At 36.0% G+C, this 19,155-nt stretch overlaps 1 protein-coding gene across 1 annotated transcript in view; it reads left to right on the plus strand.

The window, feature by feature from the left end:
- The window catches only part of ABCA10 (ATP binding cassette subfamily A member 10), an 80,914-nt gene that overhangs the window by 40,029 nt on the left and 21,730 nt on the right, over positions 1-19,155 (plus strand). Inside the window, exons 19-25 of the mRNA XM_063706150.1 lie at positions 1,020-1,218; positions 3,254-3,420; positions 6,114-6,247; positions 6,627-6,764; positions 13,410-13,517; positions 14,142-14,312; positions 14,525-14,638. Coding sequence (XP_063562220.1) covers positions 1,020-1,218; positions 3,254-3,420; positions 6,114-6,247; positions 6,627-6,764; positions 13,410-13,517; positions 14,142-14,312; positions 14,525-14,638 — 1,031 coding nt within the window. The remainder of the gene's footprint in view (positions 1-1,019; positions 1,219-3,253; positions 3,421-6,113; positions 6,248-6,626; positions 6,765-13,409; positions 13,518-14,141; positions 14,313-14,524; positions 14,639-19,155) is intronic.

Consider the following 19,155-nt stretch of genomic DNA (forward strand, 5'->3'; position numbering starts at 1 on the left):
TAGATGCCCATCCGTGGTGGACTGGATAAACAAAAGGTATTACATGTACACTATGTAATACCATGCAACCATAAAGAATGAGATCATGTCCTTTGTAGCAACATGGAGTAAGCTGGAAGCCATTATCCTAAAGAAATTAACACAGGAACAGAAAACCAAATACCGTATGTTCTCACTTATAAGTGAGAAGTAAACATTGAATACAAAGAAGAGAACAACAGACACCAGGGCCTACTTAAGTGTGGAGGATGAGAATTGAAAAATGACCTAGTGGGTATTATGCTGATTACCTGGATGACAAAATTGTCTGTACACCAAACCCCCAAATCCCCATGACACGCAATTTACCCATGTAACAAGCCTGCACCAAAAATAAAAATTGGAAAGAAAAAAAAGAATTTAGGAGGCTACTAGATACCAGCCATTGTACTCAGTCCTTGAATTATATTGTTTTAAATTCCCATAATAACATCAAGCTGCCCATGAGAAAACTGATATTTGAAGTTGTGTGATTAGCCAAAATTGTGCAGTAAATGTGTGGTATATGTGGGACTCAAACAGGAGGCCTTTCCATGAACTTTCCATCATTTGAAAGCACAATGTCTTGAACTCGTTACTGAGATGTCAGTCATCAGTGTTGAACTAATCCTGTAGGGGAAATTCCATATGACAGAGGAGGCCTGTTGGAAACTCAGCTACATAAATTTGTCTTTGTGCTTGTGCATAAAACTTGCTCTGCAAAAGTATCCATTAGTGAAGAGCTACTGTTATTGGTATGAAAGAATAAATGCTTGTTAGGAAGCCTTAATCATCCTCAAAAATTAATTTACTGTCTCGTTGGAATTGAATCCATTACATACGTTTGAAGGAAAGATTTTTAACGTAAATTTTGATTATGGATATCAGTAGCTTAACTTGTTGGAAGTGCTGTTTCAAATAGTCTAACATCATTTTCAAAGTTTTTAAAGAGAAAGTTCAGATAACATAGCCTATTAAAATGTTTTATTACATGATTGTAGATTTTGATGTTGGGAAACAAGAGAAAATACATGTGACAAGAAATACTGGAGATGAGTCTGAAATGGAACAGGTTCTTTGTTCTCTTCCTGAAACAAGAAAGGCTGTCAGTAGTGCAGCTCTCTGGAGACGACAAATCTATGCAGTGGCAACACTTCGCTTCTTAAAGTTAAGGCGTGAAAGGAGAGCTCTTTTGTGTTTGTGAGTATCAGATTACTTTATATCTATTTGGTCAGTATATGAAAAAACATTCAAATATTAAGAAAGTAAATATATTAATTTATTCATTCATTTAGCAGTTTTTTAGTATGTTTACCTATCCTGCTGTTACTGAGGAAAAGGGCCTCACTGCCTCATGTGCTAGAAGCCAATACTATGACACTGGATTTTTGAGGAAAGAAAAGGTTTTTATTGCTAGTTGACTCACAAGGAGACAGGAGACCAGCTCCAATCTGTCTCCCTGTGCTGACTTTAAGGCAGTAATTTTATTAGAAAAGGTTTAGGGGGTGGGTCCTGGGATTAGCATGGTAGAAGAAAAGGAGAGGTCTGGAAAGTCCTCAGGCATGTACAGATATCTCTTCATGCCTCCTCATGTATCCCTTGTACAAATTCAAGCGCAGTTGGTATGAAATATATGGTGGAAATTCAGGCTGTGAAGTCGGCAGGATGATTCTGGACCGACTGTAATTGGCCATATTGGTTTCAGCTGATTTCAGCCAGTTTTATTATCTTACAAGCTGAGGGAGTTTCAGTGTTTCAGCAAATTGTTTCTTTTTTTTTCTTCTTTCAATCTGACACCCTACAAACTCAATAATTTCTGCTAGTCATTGATTTCTTTAACTCTTTGGGGCACAGTTTTACTACTGTAGTGAACAAAATTGGTAAGGCCTTTAAACTTGTTCAATTATATCACAAATCTTTATTGAAGCCTGTTATAGTATACTAGGCATTGTTCTAGGAGCTTTGGTTATATTAGTGAATACAAAAGGCACAGATCCCTACTCTAATGGTGTTTACATCTGGTTGGGTGGAAAAGATGAAAAATACTGAATATAAAACTAAATAACTTATATGCCAGGTTATACAAACTAGAGTAGAAAAGGGGATAGGGAGGGATGACAGTAGTTGGAGGTACATTACAATTCTAAATAGGTTTGCTGGTGTTGGTCTTACTGAAATTGTTACATTTAAGCCAAGATTAGAAAATATGGAGGGTTAATAACAGTTGAGAAACAAAGCATCCATTGGATTTGGCAAAAGGGAAGTTATTAAAGGTTTTAGCAAGAGAAGGTCTGAAAGTAGACAACTCTTTTGCGGTGCTTGACTATGGAGCGGAGTAGAAAGAGCAGAAGCTAAAAGGCAATGTGAAGTCGGGAAGAAAGTTGATTTTATAATGAAAGAGAGATACACGGAGGGTGGAGAGTTTGGATTCATCGCAGTGTTGACAAGGACTGATCTTTTTGTTAGGAGCAAAGATCTATTATCTACTTCAACAGAATAAAAGAATGAGAGGATGACTGAATCTGTGCATGTGTTTTCTTTTCTTTTGGCGGCGATAAGATGAAGGAGTTTCTGTCCTATAGACTCCATTTTTTTTTTCTATGAAATATATGGCTGATAGGGAGAAGGAGGTAGAGTATGAAGTCTGATGGGAAAGTAGTCATTGCAGAGTGGACTCATGGCTTATTAGAGAAACAAAGATTGCTTGGAAGCATTTCACTTGCAATTTGAGTTGGTGGGATGACTTCTAGGATATAAAAATAGTGTTTTAAATATTGCATTTAGTTTCATGAAAATTAAAATATTGGTAAACTAACAATTGAAGAAAGTTAAAATTTTACTTGCAGTTGTGCACATAGCAAGCTTGAGGCTGCAGTGTAAAATAGGGCTTCTTTCTCATCAAAAGTACCCAAGCAGGCAATTTGAGGCCCTGTTATCTCATAAAATCATTTCCTGTGTTTTCCTGGTAAACCAGCATACCTACAGAGGATTGCCCCTGGATTCCACCTTTTCTCTTGATGCTCTGTTACCCTTGAATATCTTCCAATGTGATACAAAGTATGTAATTTTTTTGTGCTAATTTTCAGATTACTGTCACTGTATGTTTCATTTTATCTAACTAAACACCACATACGCATGTGGAATTTCCATAGTTAGCACTTATATAGCATCTTTGTGACTTAAATAACCAGAGGAAAATTGCTTCAGACTCATGTTATAATTTTGTTTTACTTAGGTTACTAGTACTTGGAATTGCTTTTATCCCCATCATTCTAGAGAAGATAATGTATAAAGTAACTCGTGAAACTCATTGTTGGGAGTTTTCACCCAGTATGTATTTCCTTTCTCTGGAACAAATCCCGAAGATGCCTCTTACCAGCCTGTTAATCGTTAATAATACAGGTGAGAAACGGGGCTGAAATTTAGTGTGAGTTTTTATTATCAAAGATCTTTAGAAAGCACATACCTGAGAGACAATTGAAAACAAAAATGGTGTCTATCCAGCTTGCTCCATTTTCAAATGAAGGAAACTGATGGGTTAATTTTCTTTTTTAATATTTTTTATTTTGCATTATCTTTATTTCAATAGGTTTGTGGAAAACAGGTGGTGTTTGGTTACATGTATAAGTTCTTTAATGGTGATTTCTGAGATTTTGGTGGACTCATCACCTGAGCAGTGTACACTATACTCAATGTGTAGTCTTTTATCCCTCAACCCCGTCCCACCCTTTCCCAAGTCCTCAAAATCCATTGTATCATTCTTATGCCTTTGCACCTTCATAGCTTAGCTCCCACTTATAAGTGATAACATATGATGTTTGGTTTTCCATTCCTGAGTTACCTTCACTTAGAATGATGGTCTCCAACTCCATCCAGGTTGCTACAAATGTCATTACTTCATTTCGTTTTATGGATTAGTAGTATTCCAAGGTGTGTGTGTGTGTGTGTGTGTGTGTGTGTGTATTTAAAAAGTTATATATATGTATATGTGTGTGTGTGTGTGTATATATATATATACATATACATATATATATATATATACACACACACACACACATATACATATATATATAACTTTTTTAATCCACTTGTTGATGGATAGGCACTTGGGCTGGTTCCATATTTTCGCAATTGTGAACTGTGCTGCTATAAACGTGTGTGCAAGTATCTTTTTCATATGACTTCTTTTCCTCTGAGTAGATGCCCAGGAGTGGAATTGCTGGATCAATCGGTAGACTTACTTTTAGTTCTTTAAGGAATCTCCACACTGTTTTCCATAGTGGTTTTACTAGTTTATATTCCCACCAACAGTGTAAAAGTGTTCCCTTTTCATCACATCCATGCCAACATCTATTATTTTTTGATCCATCTTCAGGTCTCGCAGCCGTGGGTACCAGCACCTGTTCTGGTGGAGGTAGCAGGGGAGTGAAGTGGACTCTGTGAGGGTCCTTGGTTGTAGTTTTGTTTAGTGTGCTGGAACCGTGTTGCTCAGCCTCCAGCCTGGAGGAGGCACTTTCAAGAGAGCATCAGCTATGGTAGTATAGGGAGGATGCAAGCTTGCCCTAGGGTCGCCTGGATAAGTATTCAGGTTTCTCAGGTGGTGGGTCAGGGCCATAGAACTTCCAAGAGATTATGTTTACCAGGGCGGGTGGAGAAAGACCAGCAGGTGAGGGCAGGGTTAGGCACGTCTGAGCTTAGACTGTACTTGGACAGGGCTTGCAGCAGCTCCTGTGGGGCATGGCCGATGGAGTTATGTTCCCAGGGAGATTATGGCTGCTTCTGCTGCATCGTACAGGTCGCCAGGGAAGTAGGGGAAAGCCGGCAGTGACAGGCCTCATTCAGTTCCCACACAGCCCGCAAAGTGGTCTCAATGCCCCTACAACAGAACTGAGTTGGTTTCCAGGCAGCTGGTGAGCAGGACTGAGAACTCACCCCATGCTACAAGACTCCCTTTGAGAAAGCAAGCAGGGCTCTCGGGTTATGTGCCTTCCCCCTGCCATGGCTTCTGTGCTTGAATCTGCACCCCCTGATCATTCCTTCCCCAAGATTCTGTCCAGGAAACTATGCATTTGGTTAAAATTATTACAAAGTTCAGCTGGAAGTTTCCTTCTTCCTGTGGTCTTTCCCCAATTCCACTGGCAGCCCTCCCCAAGGACCCCTCTGAGACAAAGTCAAAAATGGCTTCCCTGGGGGCTGAGAGTGCCCACAGGGTTCTTCCCACTGCTTCCTCTACCCCTATATTTCGCTTGGCTTTCTAAATTCGTCTTAGCTCCAGGTAAGGTAAAATCCTCCCGTGATCTCAACCTTCGGATTCCCCAGTGAGGATGTGTGTTTGGGGACACACATTGCCCTTTCACACCGAGGGCACTCAGTTTTTCAGCTGTCTCATGGAGCCTGCAGCTGCAAGCTGCCTCTTTCAAAGGATCTGTGGATTCTCTCCCTGATGGGTCCTTTTAAATCCAGAGCTCCCTTGGTGCAGGGGTGGTTGATTCAGATGTGGAGGCTGCATCATAGCTTGACTTCTCCCTGTGACCAACTTGACTTCCTTTCCATATGTGATGGAAATCAAGTCAAGAAAAATAATGGGCACAATGGCAAATATCAAGTTAACTTAATTCCATAAAGATGTTTTGAATGGGTTACTAATACTTTAAATATCATGGCAAGGTTAGTGCATTTAAGGTTGACAGGATCACTAGAACAAGCCTGGGTCATGAGGTATATTTTGTATGTATTATTCATAATTACAAATATTACAGGGTTCTGGTAAAGTTTATAAAAGTCACTCCTAGCAAATTTTCTTCCTGTGAGAAATGCAATCTTATTTTCATAAACTCTTTTCACCTGGTGAGAATTATAAGATAAATGAATATATTTCTGAAAAGAATAAAGGAGTCTGTCACATTGAAGATAGTAAATGGAACTTAATATGGTAGCATCAGAATGAATAGTATTGTACTCCTAAAGAGCAAGGCTCTTTACTAAGCTATTCTGGGTTTTTCTTAACACGATTGGCAATCATTATTATTTTAAGCTTTGACTTTGATTTTCTTGCTTTTTTTTTTTTTCTTGTTGCCTTCCTTCCACTATATTAGGATCAAATATTGAAGACCTCGTGCATTCACTGAAGCGTCAGGATATAGTTTTGGAAATAGATGACTTTAGAAACAGAAATGGCTCAGATGATCCCTCCTACAATGGAGCCATCATAGTGTCTGGTGACCAGAAGGTATGTTTGCTTCTATGCACTGTTGTTTTTTTTTTTTTTTTTTTTTGCCACGTCCTAATACTTTGAACTATAGGAAACTTAAGTATGTTTTCTAAATTGGCATCATATTAGAGGAGGCTTGAAACTTTCTTTGTCACATAAAATATAAATATTTGACATCTTTTCATGTTAGTAAATGTTAATCCATTTCATTTACAAAACAAGTCACTTGAATTACAAAAATAATGCATTCTTGTACCAATTCAAAGAAGGCAGAAGTGTCAAAGAAAAATTAATAGTCTCCTTCTCATTCTAATTCCACTCTGGTAATATACAAAGTATACAATAAATACATTTACTCTAAGAATTTATAACTTATATTTGTGTACTTTTTTTTAAGGATTACAGATTTTCTGTTGCGTGTAATACCAAGAAATTGAATTGTTTTCCTGTTCTTATGGGAATTGTTAGCAATGCCCTTATGGGAATTTTTAACTTCACGGAGCTTATTCAAACGGAGAGCACTTCATTTTCTCGTGTAAGTAGAGTATTCGACTTATGTAAGAGGCAACACAGCAGAGGGATAAAGGATGAGGGCTCTAGAGCCTACCATGTGAGTTCAAATCTTGTTTCTGCCACTTAACAGCAAGTTTCTTAGCTACTCCTTGCCTTTGTGTCTTCATCTGCAAAGTAGGGAGTGTAATAGTACCTACTTTATAGAATTATTGTGAAGATTAAATGAATTTACTGAGTACCTAGAACATAGCATGGCATACATATATATATATATTTACATATAAATATATATACACATTTAAATTGATTCAATAACTACTTCCTGAGTGTACTATTTTCTGGTACTTCTAGATGTTGAGAATACAGCATGAACAGAATAGACAAAAATCTCACCCATATGGAGCTTACGTTCCTATAAAGGAAAGAGGAAACATTCAAATACATGTTTGCTATTACTTATTCTGAAAGATCAAGAATCTTTCAAGTACTGTTATGTTTAGTCTAATTAAATTTTTAAAATTCAAAAGTTTTATGGAAAAATTTAAATATATAATTATTTACTTAGTAAATTAGATGTAACCTATCACTTCCTATCCCTTATCCTGATTTATTTTTTCCATTATATTTATTACCACTTGGTATGCTGTAGAGTTATGTTTTATGGCTGGCCTCACCCCTCTAGTTTAAAATCTTGGCTGATTAAGAATCACAGTCCAACACAGAACATTAGAAGAGCCAAGATCCAAAAGGACACTGCAAAATTTAAAATAAAAGAGAAAAAAATCATAGGACTGTTGAAAACTCATAATTTTGACTTTGGTTTACCATATACAACTTACTAGGTACTCAAAGCGTATTTACTTAAATCAGTGAATGGATTTGGTTGGAAATGAAGAATATCAGAGATATCTTAAACCTAAATCCTTAATTTTATGTCAGAGTGTCAGATTTCCCTGGAGAGTTAGATGAATATAAGACATATACACTGATTAATGCAAATGCAAAAGAGTGTGTATGTATGTATACACACCCACATATGTATATGTATATCTCCACCAAAGGGATTTATGATAAAATATGGTCCAATTCTAAAATTATGATTTTTTAACAGTTCTATTGTTCTTTGTCATTTTAAATTCTGCAGTGCTTTTTTTTGGTTTGGCTTCTTTATGTTTTATAACTTGGGGTGTGAAGTGCAATTTTTGATCAGATGCAATTTAGTTATTCTTTCTAAATTGTCAAATAATTCTTAACTGGTGTGTTTGATTATGATAGATAAAAAAGGGAAAAAATTATAGAAATCATGTGGATGTTAGCAAGAATATGCATAGTGGTTTTAGATAATGAAATTTTATTGGAAAATTGCATAATAAGAAATTAATACCGTATAATGCAAACTCTAGTTTTCTGCGAATGAGATAGGGTGATTTAATTGTAAGTAGAGAAACTATCTAATATAAAACAATACAGTGTCTCTCTGGATGGTAATAGCAATGTGCTACCAGTTCAGAGCAAAAATAAGAAAAATATAATCAAAACTTAGTTCTGGTAATTTCTCAAGAGTGAGATCTAATATAATTTCATCTATTTCCCAGTACTTCCAGAGTTAATCATGCCTTTATTTACCCTTAATTGTTTACTTTTAATATAGAATCGATGTTGTCTTCCCTTTTTTTTTTTTTAATCAATCTCCTTCTAACATCCTCCAGGACTTTTCAGCAGATGCTTTAATGCTTAAAGACCCTCCTAATTTATTTTTCAGTGGAACTGAGTTCAGACTCAGTTTGTCATTGTTTTTCAAATATGAACTTCTTGAGAGTAATAATTATACTTGACTTATTTCTAGCACAAAGGATGATGCATTGCACGGAGCAGAAGCTCTATAAATGTTTGTTGAATGGATGAATGAGTGGGTAGACTGGATAACTGGTTATGCTGTGCACCGTTTGTTACCATTATGGCACAGCTTTCTCTTCTGCAAGATGGGAACTGCAAGCAGATAATCTGTAATAGTCCTGTCTTTAAAATTTTTTTATTTTAATACTTGCTTTTTCTACCTCATAAAGTAGACGTAACATTCAACTAAGATATTACTTTTAAAAGTGTTTAATGTATCGCACAACCATGAGCCATTATTATCATTACTGTGGAAGCATGTTACAGTTAGCCTTTGTCGGACAAACTCTTCACTCCATTACCGTAAAGACATAAAAATTATCTTGCAGCTTTTAAGTAATATGATTTAAAGGGCTTTCGGATTTTTCAGAATTGAACGTATGCTGGGTTTACTGAGTGCAAACCACTGTAGTTCACCCTGCATTTAATAAAAAAGCTTTCTCTGTCTGTAGGGAAAATAGGTCTGGCTGAGCATGAGCCAGCTCTGGAGGAAGAAAGATGGTATTTGGGGTTTTCCCCTCAATGGTAGCAGGAAGCTTGCCAGGGCCTCTGGGTGTTGCCAAAGAGAATTCTGTAGAGAATATCAAGATAAAGAAATTCTGCTCATGCAGAAAGTAGCATGGGTTGACCTCCTTATCACCTGCAGTCTGATAGAGGGTACCTTTCCTTTTGACTGTTCTGCTTCTTCCTTCCTCCTTTCTTTTCCCCAGTGTTTTGGGGAATGTTATGTTAATCCTTAGGTGGAGTAAATAGAAATGGAGCTGAGGAAAGAAGTTACTCTTGAGGCTTTTGCTTCAGATGCAGTATGACACACATTTATCTTTTCCAGGTAGCCTTTCACCCTGCACAGAGCTGAATGGGTCTCACGTGGCCAGTGGGCCCCAGAGGGACCCATCAGTTACCTGAGTTTAGTTTCTGAATCTGCTTACTAAGATTATTACTCATGAACTCACAGAATATTTGTCTTAGCATATTACCTCCAGACATCAAATACATTCATTGTTGATTGCTCCAACATGTTAGGTAGGTCTCTTACATGAGGTTCTATTTTTCCCTTTTGACGAGGTTCAGATAGAGGTTTTTTTTTTGTTTGTTTGTTTTTTTGTTTTCTTTGAGATGGAGTTTTGCTCTTGTCACCCAAGCTGGAGTGCAATGGTGTGATCTCGGCTCACTGCAACTTCCGCCTCCTGGGTTCAACAGATAGAGCTCTTTAATCTACTTTTTTGCTAAACCGAATCAGAAAACAGAGGAGATGATGCATAGATACATAACCTTCTTCTCTTGCAATGTATATAAATCTAGACAAAATTAATGTTCGGAAGGCTTGTCAAGGAAGCAATTTGGATATTAAATTGTCTCCTGTGGATCCAGGGAAGGTGAGTTCTCTCTTAGTCCCTCATGAATAACTTTTAAAATATTCAAATGGAAATTGTGTTTCTTTAGGAAAGTTAAGAATTTTAGTCTTTTTCTAGTTGTTGCATTTTCACCAGAAACAGGTATTTTCTTTTTAAAGAAAACCATAATTATTCATTCTTTTACTCATGCATAACTAAACAAAATAATCAATTATAGTAAGAATAGGGATTAGTATAGTATATTTTACTGCTCACCCATTGTGGAGGATAATTTATTTTTATTTTCAGTCATAATTTCCCTTTTACTCAGATTTAATAACATCCTTTCTCAGGGACACCTCAAATCTTGGGGCTGATTTATATGCCAGCAGAAGTCATAGACCAGAGGTGCTTCCACTTTAACATACACTAGTATCACCTGCTGGGCTTGTTAAAACAGATTACTGGACACCATCCCCAGAGATTCTGATTTAGTAGATCAGATGTGAGGTCTGAGAACTTGCATTTCCAGTAAGTACCAGGTGACATTGATGCTGCTGGTCTGGGACCACACTTAGAGAACCACTAGCATAGAAGAGTCACTATCTCCACAATTCTGTGAGGCTCACTTGCCTCTAGATTTGGCTGTACATTGCCTCTGATTGCTGAAGGTGTCTTCTAAAGCTGTCCTGACTTATCTTAATAACCTCATTTTCCCACTATTTTAAAATTACGCCCTTTTTGTTTCTTATTATCCTTCTAGACTTTGAAATGTGTACTTCACTAAGCTACGTGTCATCTGTTCCTTAGCTACTTGTTGGTTCTTGCCTGATATTGCTTCCTGGTCTGTTTTAAATTCTAGTGCTTTCATCTTAAAAACAACTATTCTTAGTTATTGAGCACCTCCCATATAGCAAATGCTACATGTAGCAAATAAAAATATTATTATTTCACTATATATATTATATATATATATATATATTTTTTTTTTTTTTGAAATGGAGTCTCATTATGTCACCCAGGCTGGCATGCAGTGGCAAGATCTCAGCTCACTGAAACCTCCACCTCCTGGGTTCAAGTGATTCTCCTGCCTCAGCCTCCCAAGTAGCTGGAATTACAGGCACGCACCACCATACCCGGCTAATTTTTTTGTATTTTTAGTAGAGATGGGGTTTCACCACGTTGGCCAGGCTGGTCTCAAACTCCTGACCTCAGGTGATCCACCCGCCTCAGCCTCTCAAAGTGCTGGGATTACAGGTGTGAGCCACCACATCTGGCCTCACTATACATTATTTAATTTAGTCCTCACTAATGCCTCTGAAGTTGATATACTTAAGTTATAAATAGAAATATACTAAGGAACGTAATTGGACATTCACAAGTCAAGTTCTAATATGGCATTGGAATCCCAATGGTGAAGGATTCCAATGCCTATATTAGAACTCTGCCTAATAATGACTTTCACTGGTTAGCTCTGACCTTCTGTGTATCTGGACCCCCTGATCCTCCTACCATATATTAATATTCAAATGCCAGTCAAGGACCAACAGAAGCTAACAAAAGTGTCTGGACCAGCATACAGGAAGAGGAATAAGTGACAAAATAAAAACTCATGTGAATTTCATAGAATAGTAGTAGCATTAAATGGCAGATTGAAAGAAGTAAAAAAAAGAGATGCATGTAAGAAGACAATTTTGTAGCTTAGGAAATTGAAACAGTCACAAAACTACTGATAGAAATGGGGAAGTTGAAAAGGAAAGTTTATTTGGAGGAGGTGCTAGTATTAGTTTTTGACTTAGTATATTAGATAAAGCAGAGTATACCCAAGTAGATACTTTCTGTAGAATTTTTTAAAAGCAAGGAACCCAGAGAAGTAGATGGAGATAATGCATACTTTGGGAATCATTAGGATGAAGTTGAGGATATGCAGAAGAGAGATGGGGGAGCAAAGAAAAGCAGAGATTTAGGGTAGCAAATTAAGCAGTACACCCAAGTAGAGAGTACAGGATATAAAGGAGGAAAAAGGTATCTCTTTAGTTGGACCCAAACTGCTTGTACACTCTAAGTACAGTAGTCCCCCTTTATCTATGATTTTGCTTTCTGCGGTTTCAGTTACCCTTGGTCAACCATGGTTGAAAAATATTAAATAGAAAATTCTAGAAATAATTTATCAGTTTTAAATTGCACACTGTTCTGAGTAGCATGATGAAGTCTTGTCCGATTCTTAGAGAGGAAAACAGATATGTGCATCAACCAATGACATTGGCCCATTTAATATTAAGCAACAGGATCAACAACATGGGTAATATCCTTTCCCAGGGGTGATACTGGGAAGCAGGGATATGGAGTCGTAAGTGTTACCCTTCCCTTACACTGATGATTGTGCATTTATTTAGCCCCTGGTAATCTGGTTCTTCCCACATCTTTACTAATACTCTTAGAACAACCTTTTCATTGCTTCTTTTTTGCCCTTCCACCTGCACCTGCATTTATGACAAAAACTTACCTTTTCTGCACTCCTTTTCTTTAGGTTTTTTTGTCATAATAATAATAAATTACAGTGTCTTGAAAAAAACTTAAAGACCCCTCAATGCCTTGACAATTGTTTAATTTAAACAATTTTAGAAGTCAAATTATGTAGGCAGGGAAGATTTGCTCTCTTCTAATTGTATCTTGCACGTAGTTAGGCATAATGCCTAAGCATAAGTCCAGCTTCACAACAATCACTATTAGAGGCCAACTTGGAAATAGGGAACTGGAACAAATGACAACTTAACTCAGTGCTTCAGATATGATAACTGTAGCTCCCTAAAATATCAGATGTAAATGTAAAAGAGAAACTGCTCATGCCCTCTAAGTACAGTAGTCCCCCTTCACAGTGATTTTGCTTTCTGATGTTTCAGTTACCTTTGGTCAACTGTAGTTCTAAAATATTAAACGGAAAATTCCAGAAATAAACAATTCATATGTTTTAAATTGCATGCTGTTCTGAGTAGCATGATGAAATCTTGCCCTGTCCTGCTTCCCACCCAGGAAGTGAATCATCCCTTTGTTTGGTGTGTCCACACTGTATATGTTACCCATTAGTCACTTAGTAGCCATTTCAGTTATCAGATTAAAAAAAACATATTATGTATAGGGTTTGGTACTATCCAGGTTTCAGGCATCCACTTGGAGTCTTGGAATATATCCCCTGTGGAAACGGGAGACTACCGTATATACATATAAAATTGAGATTTTGAATTTCTTTTATATCATGCTGTTCCTGGGAATGGAACCTGCCACTAAGGTTAACAAAACATGTTTGCTTGTCTCTTTGCTTCTTAAATCAGGGGAATGCTTCCAGAGTTTTTCATTATTTCCTGGAAACGTATCTTATAATGTTTGTATAATTTGTAACAATTGCAACAGCTTACTGATGTGTTTTCATCTTTCAGGATGACATAGTGCTGGATCTTGGTTTTCTAGATGGGTCCATATTTTTGTTGTTGATCACAAACTGCATTTCTCCTTTTATCAGCATGAGCAGCATCAGCGATTATAAAGTAAGAGAGAGAGGAAATTAGATTGAGATTGATTTTATTTGACTTTAGTAATTGCAATTTTATTGTTTTATACACACACAGTTGTACTTTGGTTAATGTTTTTACACATACATTACAATCTAATATCAGTATAGATTATAGTAAACACATGATTTCAAAGAGGTCAGAAAGTTTACCATTTAGCACAATAAAATTGCCACAGCTGTAAGGGAAATCATGCTAAATAAACTTCAGGGATGAAGACATGGTACTGTTTGATCCATGCAGTTATTTCACAGTTCCAAAGGGAATTTAGATTTTTAACTGTAGCATGAAATGTCAGACATACAGTGTTTCCAATTATTTAACTACGCTTTAATAAACTGGGCTTTAAAAATATATAGTGTAGTCATCTTCATTAATCTGTATCAATGGGTAAATTAACTTTAAAAATAGCTGAGACTTTTCTGTTGAACCAATAACTACACATTTCCGTTGGAGATGCTAGATACTTAGGAGGATGCTTTTTGTCACACAGACACTATAACATACTATTTCTAAAATTTATTAAACAATTTTTTTTACATAACCACAAAATCTTTTCAAACTAAGATCCCTTCCTCTATCCCTTCTATTCTTTGTCAGAAAAATGTTCAATCCCAGTTATGGATTTCAGGCCTCTGGCCTTCAGCATACTGGTGTGGACAGGCTCTGGTGGACATTCCATTATACTTCTTGATTCTCTTTTCAATGCATTTAATTTACTACTTCATATTTCTGGGATTCCAGCTTTCATGGGAACTCATGTTTGTTTTGGTAAGTGATCACTTTTTCCACAAGCCAATTATAATAGTAGAATCAAAATGAAAATTCATTTTCATGAATGTTTTGTCATTAGCAAAAGGCATGTAATATGCAAGAAAATAAGAAAATTGCCTTAGACAGCTTTATGACCTGATTCTCTCCCCTCCTCTTTCCCTCTATGACCTGCCATTTCTAATCTTGCCATTGATCCTTATTATTTGCAGGTGGTATGCATAATTGGTTGTGCAGTTTCTCTTATATTCCTCACATATGTGCTTTCATTCATCTTTCGCAAGTGGAGAAAAAATAATGGCTTTTGGTCTTTTGGCTTTTTTATTGTAAGTATATATACATGCGTGCACATTTATATTAAATTTCCTTAAAGTTTTTTTAAATGCAAATTTAAGTATAAATACTTTGCTTAGAAGAGAATGGAGGGTTTTTTGTTTGTTTTTCTTTTGTACTTTCATTATTGTTGTACCATGTTTATGGGTTCAGAATGTTTTGTTCATTTTATTTCCTTTAGTTCCCATTTGTTCTTTGAGGTTTCTTTTTTAGAACTCTGTTTCTTTGGAAAGAAGTAAAATATATGTAGAAACCATGGCATGTCACAGCTGAAAGACTAGATCATTCAGGACATTTCTTCATTTTACAGAGTGGGAAAAACTGAAAAGAATCAGACTTAAACCCAGGCCTCTCAACTCAGTGATGTTTTTCTCTTAAATAATTCTCCTTCCTTAAAAAACAAACAAACAACAAGCGTGATAGGGGGCTATATAGATGAATAAAATAAATAAGAAACTGTTTTCTTAATAAATAATTTACTTATTACTTCAGGCGTATGCTACTGCATCTCCTTCCCTATCACTAGCTGATATCTTAAGCAGTTACTATAGCTTTCTGACCATTTCAAACATTAAAACAGTCCAATTTTGTTAAGTAAGATTCACTTAAAGAACTAAAAAAAATCTAAAAGGTTGGTCAAGTCCAAATCATAACTTTCTTAAGCAATGTAAAACTCTCTCCCCAGGCTCATCTTAGGCACGCCCTTAGTTTGGGGATCAGCGGTGAGAAAGAGAGCAAGGTCTACACTTTGACTCTCTCTTTTATTTTTCTTCTTCTTCTGGATTTTCCTTTCTCTTTCTGTGGACAGGGTGAAGGGATTAGGGTAAACGGACCAAAGTTTTACTTCACTGGAGCTGTTACAGTTACCTTGGTTGGCCTTTGTGAGTAGTATTTAAAAGTTGGATTTAGTATAAACAGGAACATCACAAACACAACCAGTTGGAGAATTCAGTATGTCAGCAGAAATCCTAAAGGCTACTAAATTGCTTCTAAGCTTCCAAATCGCATCCCTGTGACAGCTAATCACGTAATTCCTTGGGCTAGTTTTATCAATGGTTGTACTACAATGGTCAAATATCATAACCAAGGGTAATGTCTTCTTAACCATCGGCATTAGTCATTGATCTTTATTTTTTTCTCTTCTAATTCCATTGTAAAGGTAGGCTTGTCAGTTTCACTTTTTAATTTAATCCAATTTTGCTTTGTATAGTTTGAAACTATTTTGTTTGGTGCATTGAAGTCTGCAATGATTATACACCAGCCCTATTTATTCTTATGGTTTTTGGCCATAAAGTCAAATGTGTCTCATATTAATATAGGTACACCAGATTTCTTTTGTTCAGTATTTGCTTGATAAATCTTTTTTGCCACTTGTGTTTACTTTTAACTTTCATTGTTCTTATGCTTTAATGCCTGTCTCTTGTAAAAGAAATATAGTTGGATTTTATTTGTTTTTTAATTCAGACTTAACAACCTGCTTTTAATTTAATGAGTTTATTGTGATTTTTGATATTCTTGAAGTTACACTGTTTTACTTTTTGCTTTGTGTATATGATTTCTCTTTTTTCTTCCCTTTTTTGTTTGTTTGAATTTGTTTTTATTCCATATTTTTCTTTTTTTTGGTTTGAAAGTCATAATCTATATTTTATTACTTTGTATTAATTTGCTAGGGCTGCCATAATAAAGTACTACAGACTGGGAGGCTTAAGGAACAGAATTATTTTCTTACAATTCTAGAGGTCAGAAGTCCACGGTCAAGCTATTGGCAAGGTTGATTTCTTCTGAGGCCTCTCCCATTGGCTTATAGAGGGCCATCTTCTTCCAGGTCTTCTCATGGTCTTCCCTTTGGACGTGTCTGTGTCCTAATCTCCCCTTCTTATAAGGACAATAGTCACATTGGGTTAGGGACTCCTGCAATGGCATCCTTTAAACTTAATTACCCATTTAGAGACTATTTCTAAATATAGTCATGTTCTGAGCTACTGGGGGTTAAAATTTAAACATATATATTTTGGGGAGGCAAAATTCAGCCCATAACACCCCTGAAAAATTTTTTATGTGCTAAACTTAAAGCCTAAAGTTAATAAATATCTTAATTACTTCCAACACCATATTTTGAGGATTTTGTTATTAATAATTTCTTACCCTACTTACATGCTATTGTCTAGTGTTTTGGTTTTCTTTTTTTAATCCCTCAAATAAGCATTTTTATTAACATTTTAAGAACTTAAAAAAGATTTGTGTACATTTTAAATCAATCTGTTTGTTCACTATTCATACTTGGATTTTAGTCTTTTTTTTCCTCCCTTTTGAGATCAATCTTTTTTTTTTTTTTGGCTTCCCAAAATGCATCATTTATATATTCCTTTAATAGGTCAGTTAGCTATAAACTCTCGTAGTTTAAAAAAAATCTTTTTTCACCCTCATTCTTAAAACATAATTTAGCTGCTTATGCATTTCTAGGTTGACAATCATTTTCTCTTATCACTTTGAAAATTCACTCTCTTATTGCTTACATTTTAACTGTTCAGATGTCTGCTATCAGTCAGTTGCTATCCTTTGCAGAGGCTCTCTCATTGACTAACCTTCTCTGACTTTAGCTTTCATTACAATGTTTCTAGGTGTGATTTTCTATTTATCTTTATTTTTGTATAAATTGGGATGCCTGGAATTCATTTCTGTCTTCAGTTTAGGAAAATTCTCAGCCAATACCACTTCAGATATTGCCTGTCTGACTTAAAGTCTCTACTGAGATAATATTAGCTTTTCATACTATTCTCTACATCTGTTAGCATTTCATTCAAATTTTCCAGGTCCTTGTCCTTGCTGCCTTCTGGGGAAGCTTCAGACGTTTCTTCCAATTCACTTGTTTTAAATTCATCTGCATCTAAATTATTTTTACTCACTGACTACTTAAAATTTCAATTTTGTTTTCCAAAACTCTTTTTGGTTCTATTTAAAATACGCTTAGTTATTTCTCCTAATCTTTTGTTACTTGTTATTGTTCTATATTTCATATTTGATTTATTTCAACATTTCATTGAAAACAACATTTCTACTTGTTGTTTGACAATTCTAGTCTCAAAAGTCATCTAGTGCTTATTGCCTTATATGTTTGATAAGTTTTTGTCGGGGAGAGGAGCTCATACTTGGTTGACCTTAAAGTGTGGAACTCCCAAGGCTCTGTATTAGGGATGTTTTCATCCCCAAAAGATTTTCACTTACTTTTGTGAGGCATGCAGTGTAGAATCCGTCTACGATTGTACAAGCCAACTTAGAGTATCATGCCTCAATATGGGATTTACAAGGAATTCCCATCAAGAGGGTTGCATTTTAGTCTCTTAAAGGTCTTTGCAGGGAATGACTTTAAAGAGAACCCAAATCATATCTTCCTAACTCATGGGCTGATATGGGGACTTGTCCTCAGCCCAAGCAGATTTTGTGTTTACTTAATGGTCCAAGTTGGGTTTCAGGCTTTGTTTTTGTCCTTGAAGAATTTCCTCACTTTTTTTTTTTTTCCCCTTGAAACTAGCAGTGTATGTAAGGGACAGTTGTTTCAATTTCCCAAAATTTAATTGTACAGTATGGGTAAGACCCTTTAGGGTATCTGTTACATCATATCTCTACATACAGATGTCTACAACTAACTTTGAGACTGCAGTTTTATAAAGCAGTGAATGCAGAATACAGTTTGTAGTAGATGGAAGAATAAATATAGAATGCAGAAGCAGAAACAGGAAGTGTTTAATTACTCCTTACAAGGCATTGTTGTTGCTATCATTGCTTGCCAGAAGGAATGGTTAATGAAAGACTTCTTTTTTTTTTTTTTTTTTTTTGATGAGTAAAACAATATAGATGTGGTAATTAGTGTAGTAAGAAGACAAAAAGGAATGGAATAAAGATGAAAGAAGCAAGATGGTCAAAGATACATTCTTCACTTGCATTGTTAGATTTACAAAATCTAACGTAATTTTTTTTTTTTTTTTTGAGACGGAATCTCACTCTGTTGCCCAGGCTGGAGTGCAGTGGGGCGATCTCGGCTCACTGCAACCTTCACCTCGTGGGTTCAAGTGATTCTCCTGCCTCAGCTTCCTGAGTAGCTGGGACTACAGGTGTGCGCCACCATGCCCAGCTAAATTTTTTATTTTTAATAAAGACAGAGTTTCACCATCTTGGCCAGGCTGGTCTTGAACTCCTGACCTCAGGTGACCCGCCTACCTTGGCCTCCCAAAGTGTTAGGATTACAGGAGTGAACCACCGTGCCCGGCCAGAAAATCTAACTTAATTTTTATAGAATACTGAAGATATATTGCTATATATTTTGTTAGAGCAATACCTTTAATAATTACAAATACTATGGCCACTAAATCTTTGAGGAGATTCTGAAGTATACACAATGTTTATAAAATAAGCTGATGAAACCCTGAGGTTATTTCAGTTTATATTGTTTATTCCTTCAGAAAATTTTTCTTGTACATATGGAGGAAACACTGTTTATATGCCTTTTTGA

The sequence above is a fragment of the Gorilla gorilla genome, chromosome 4 (genome assembly GCF_029281585.2).
Source record: "Gorilla gorilla gorilla isolate KB3781 chromosome 4, NHGRI_mGorGor1-v2.1_pri, whole genome shotgun sequence".
NCBI lineage: Eukaryota > Metazoa > Chordata > Mammalia > Primates > Hominidae > Gorilla > Gorilla gorilla.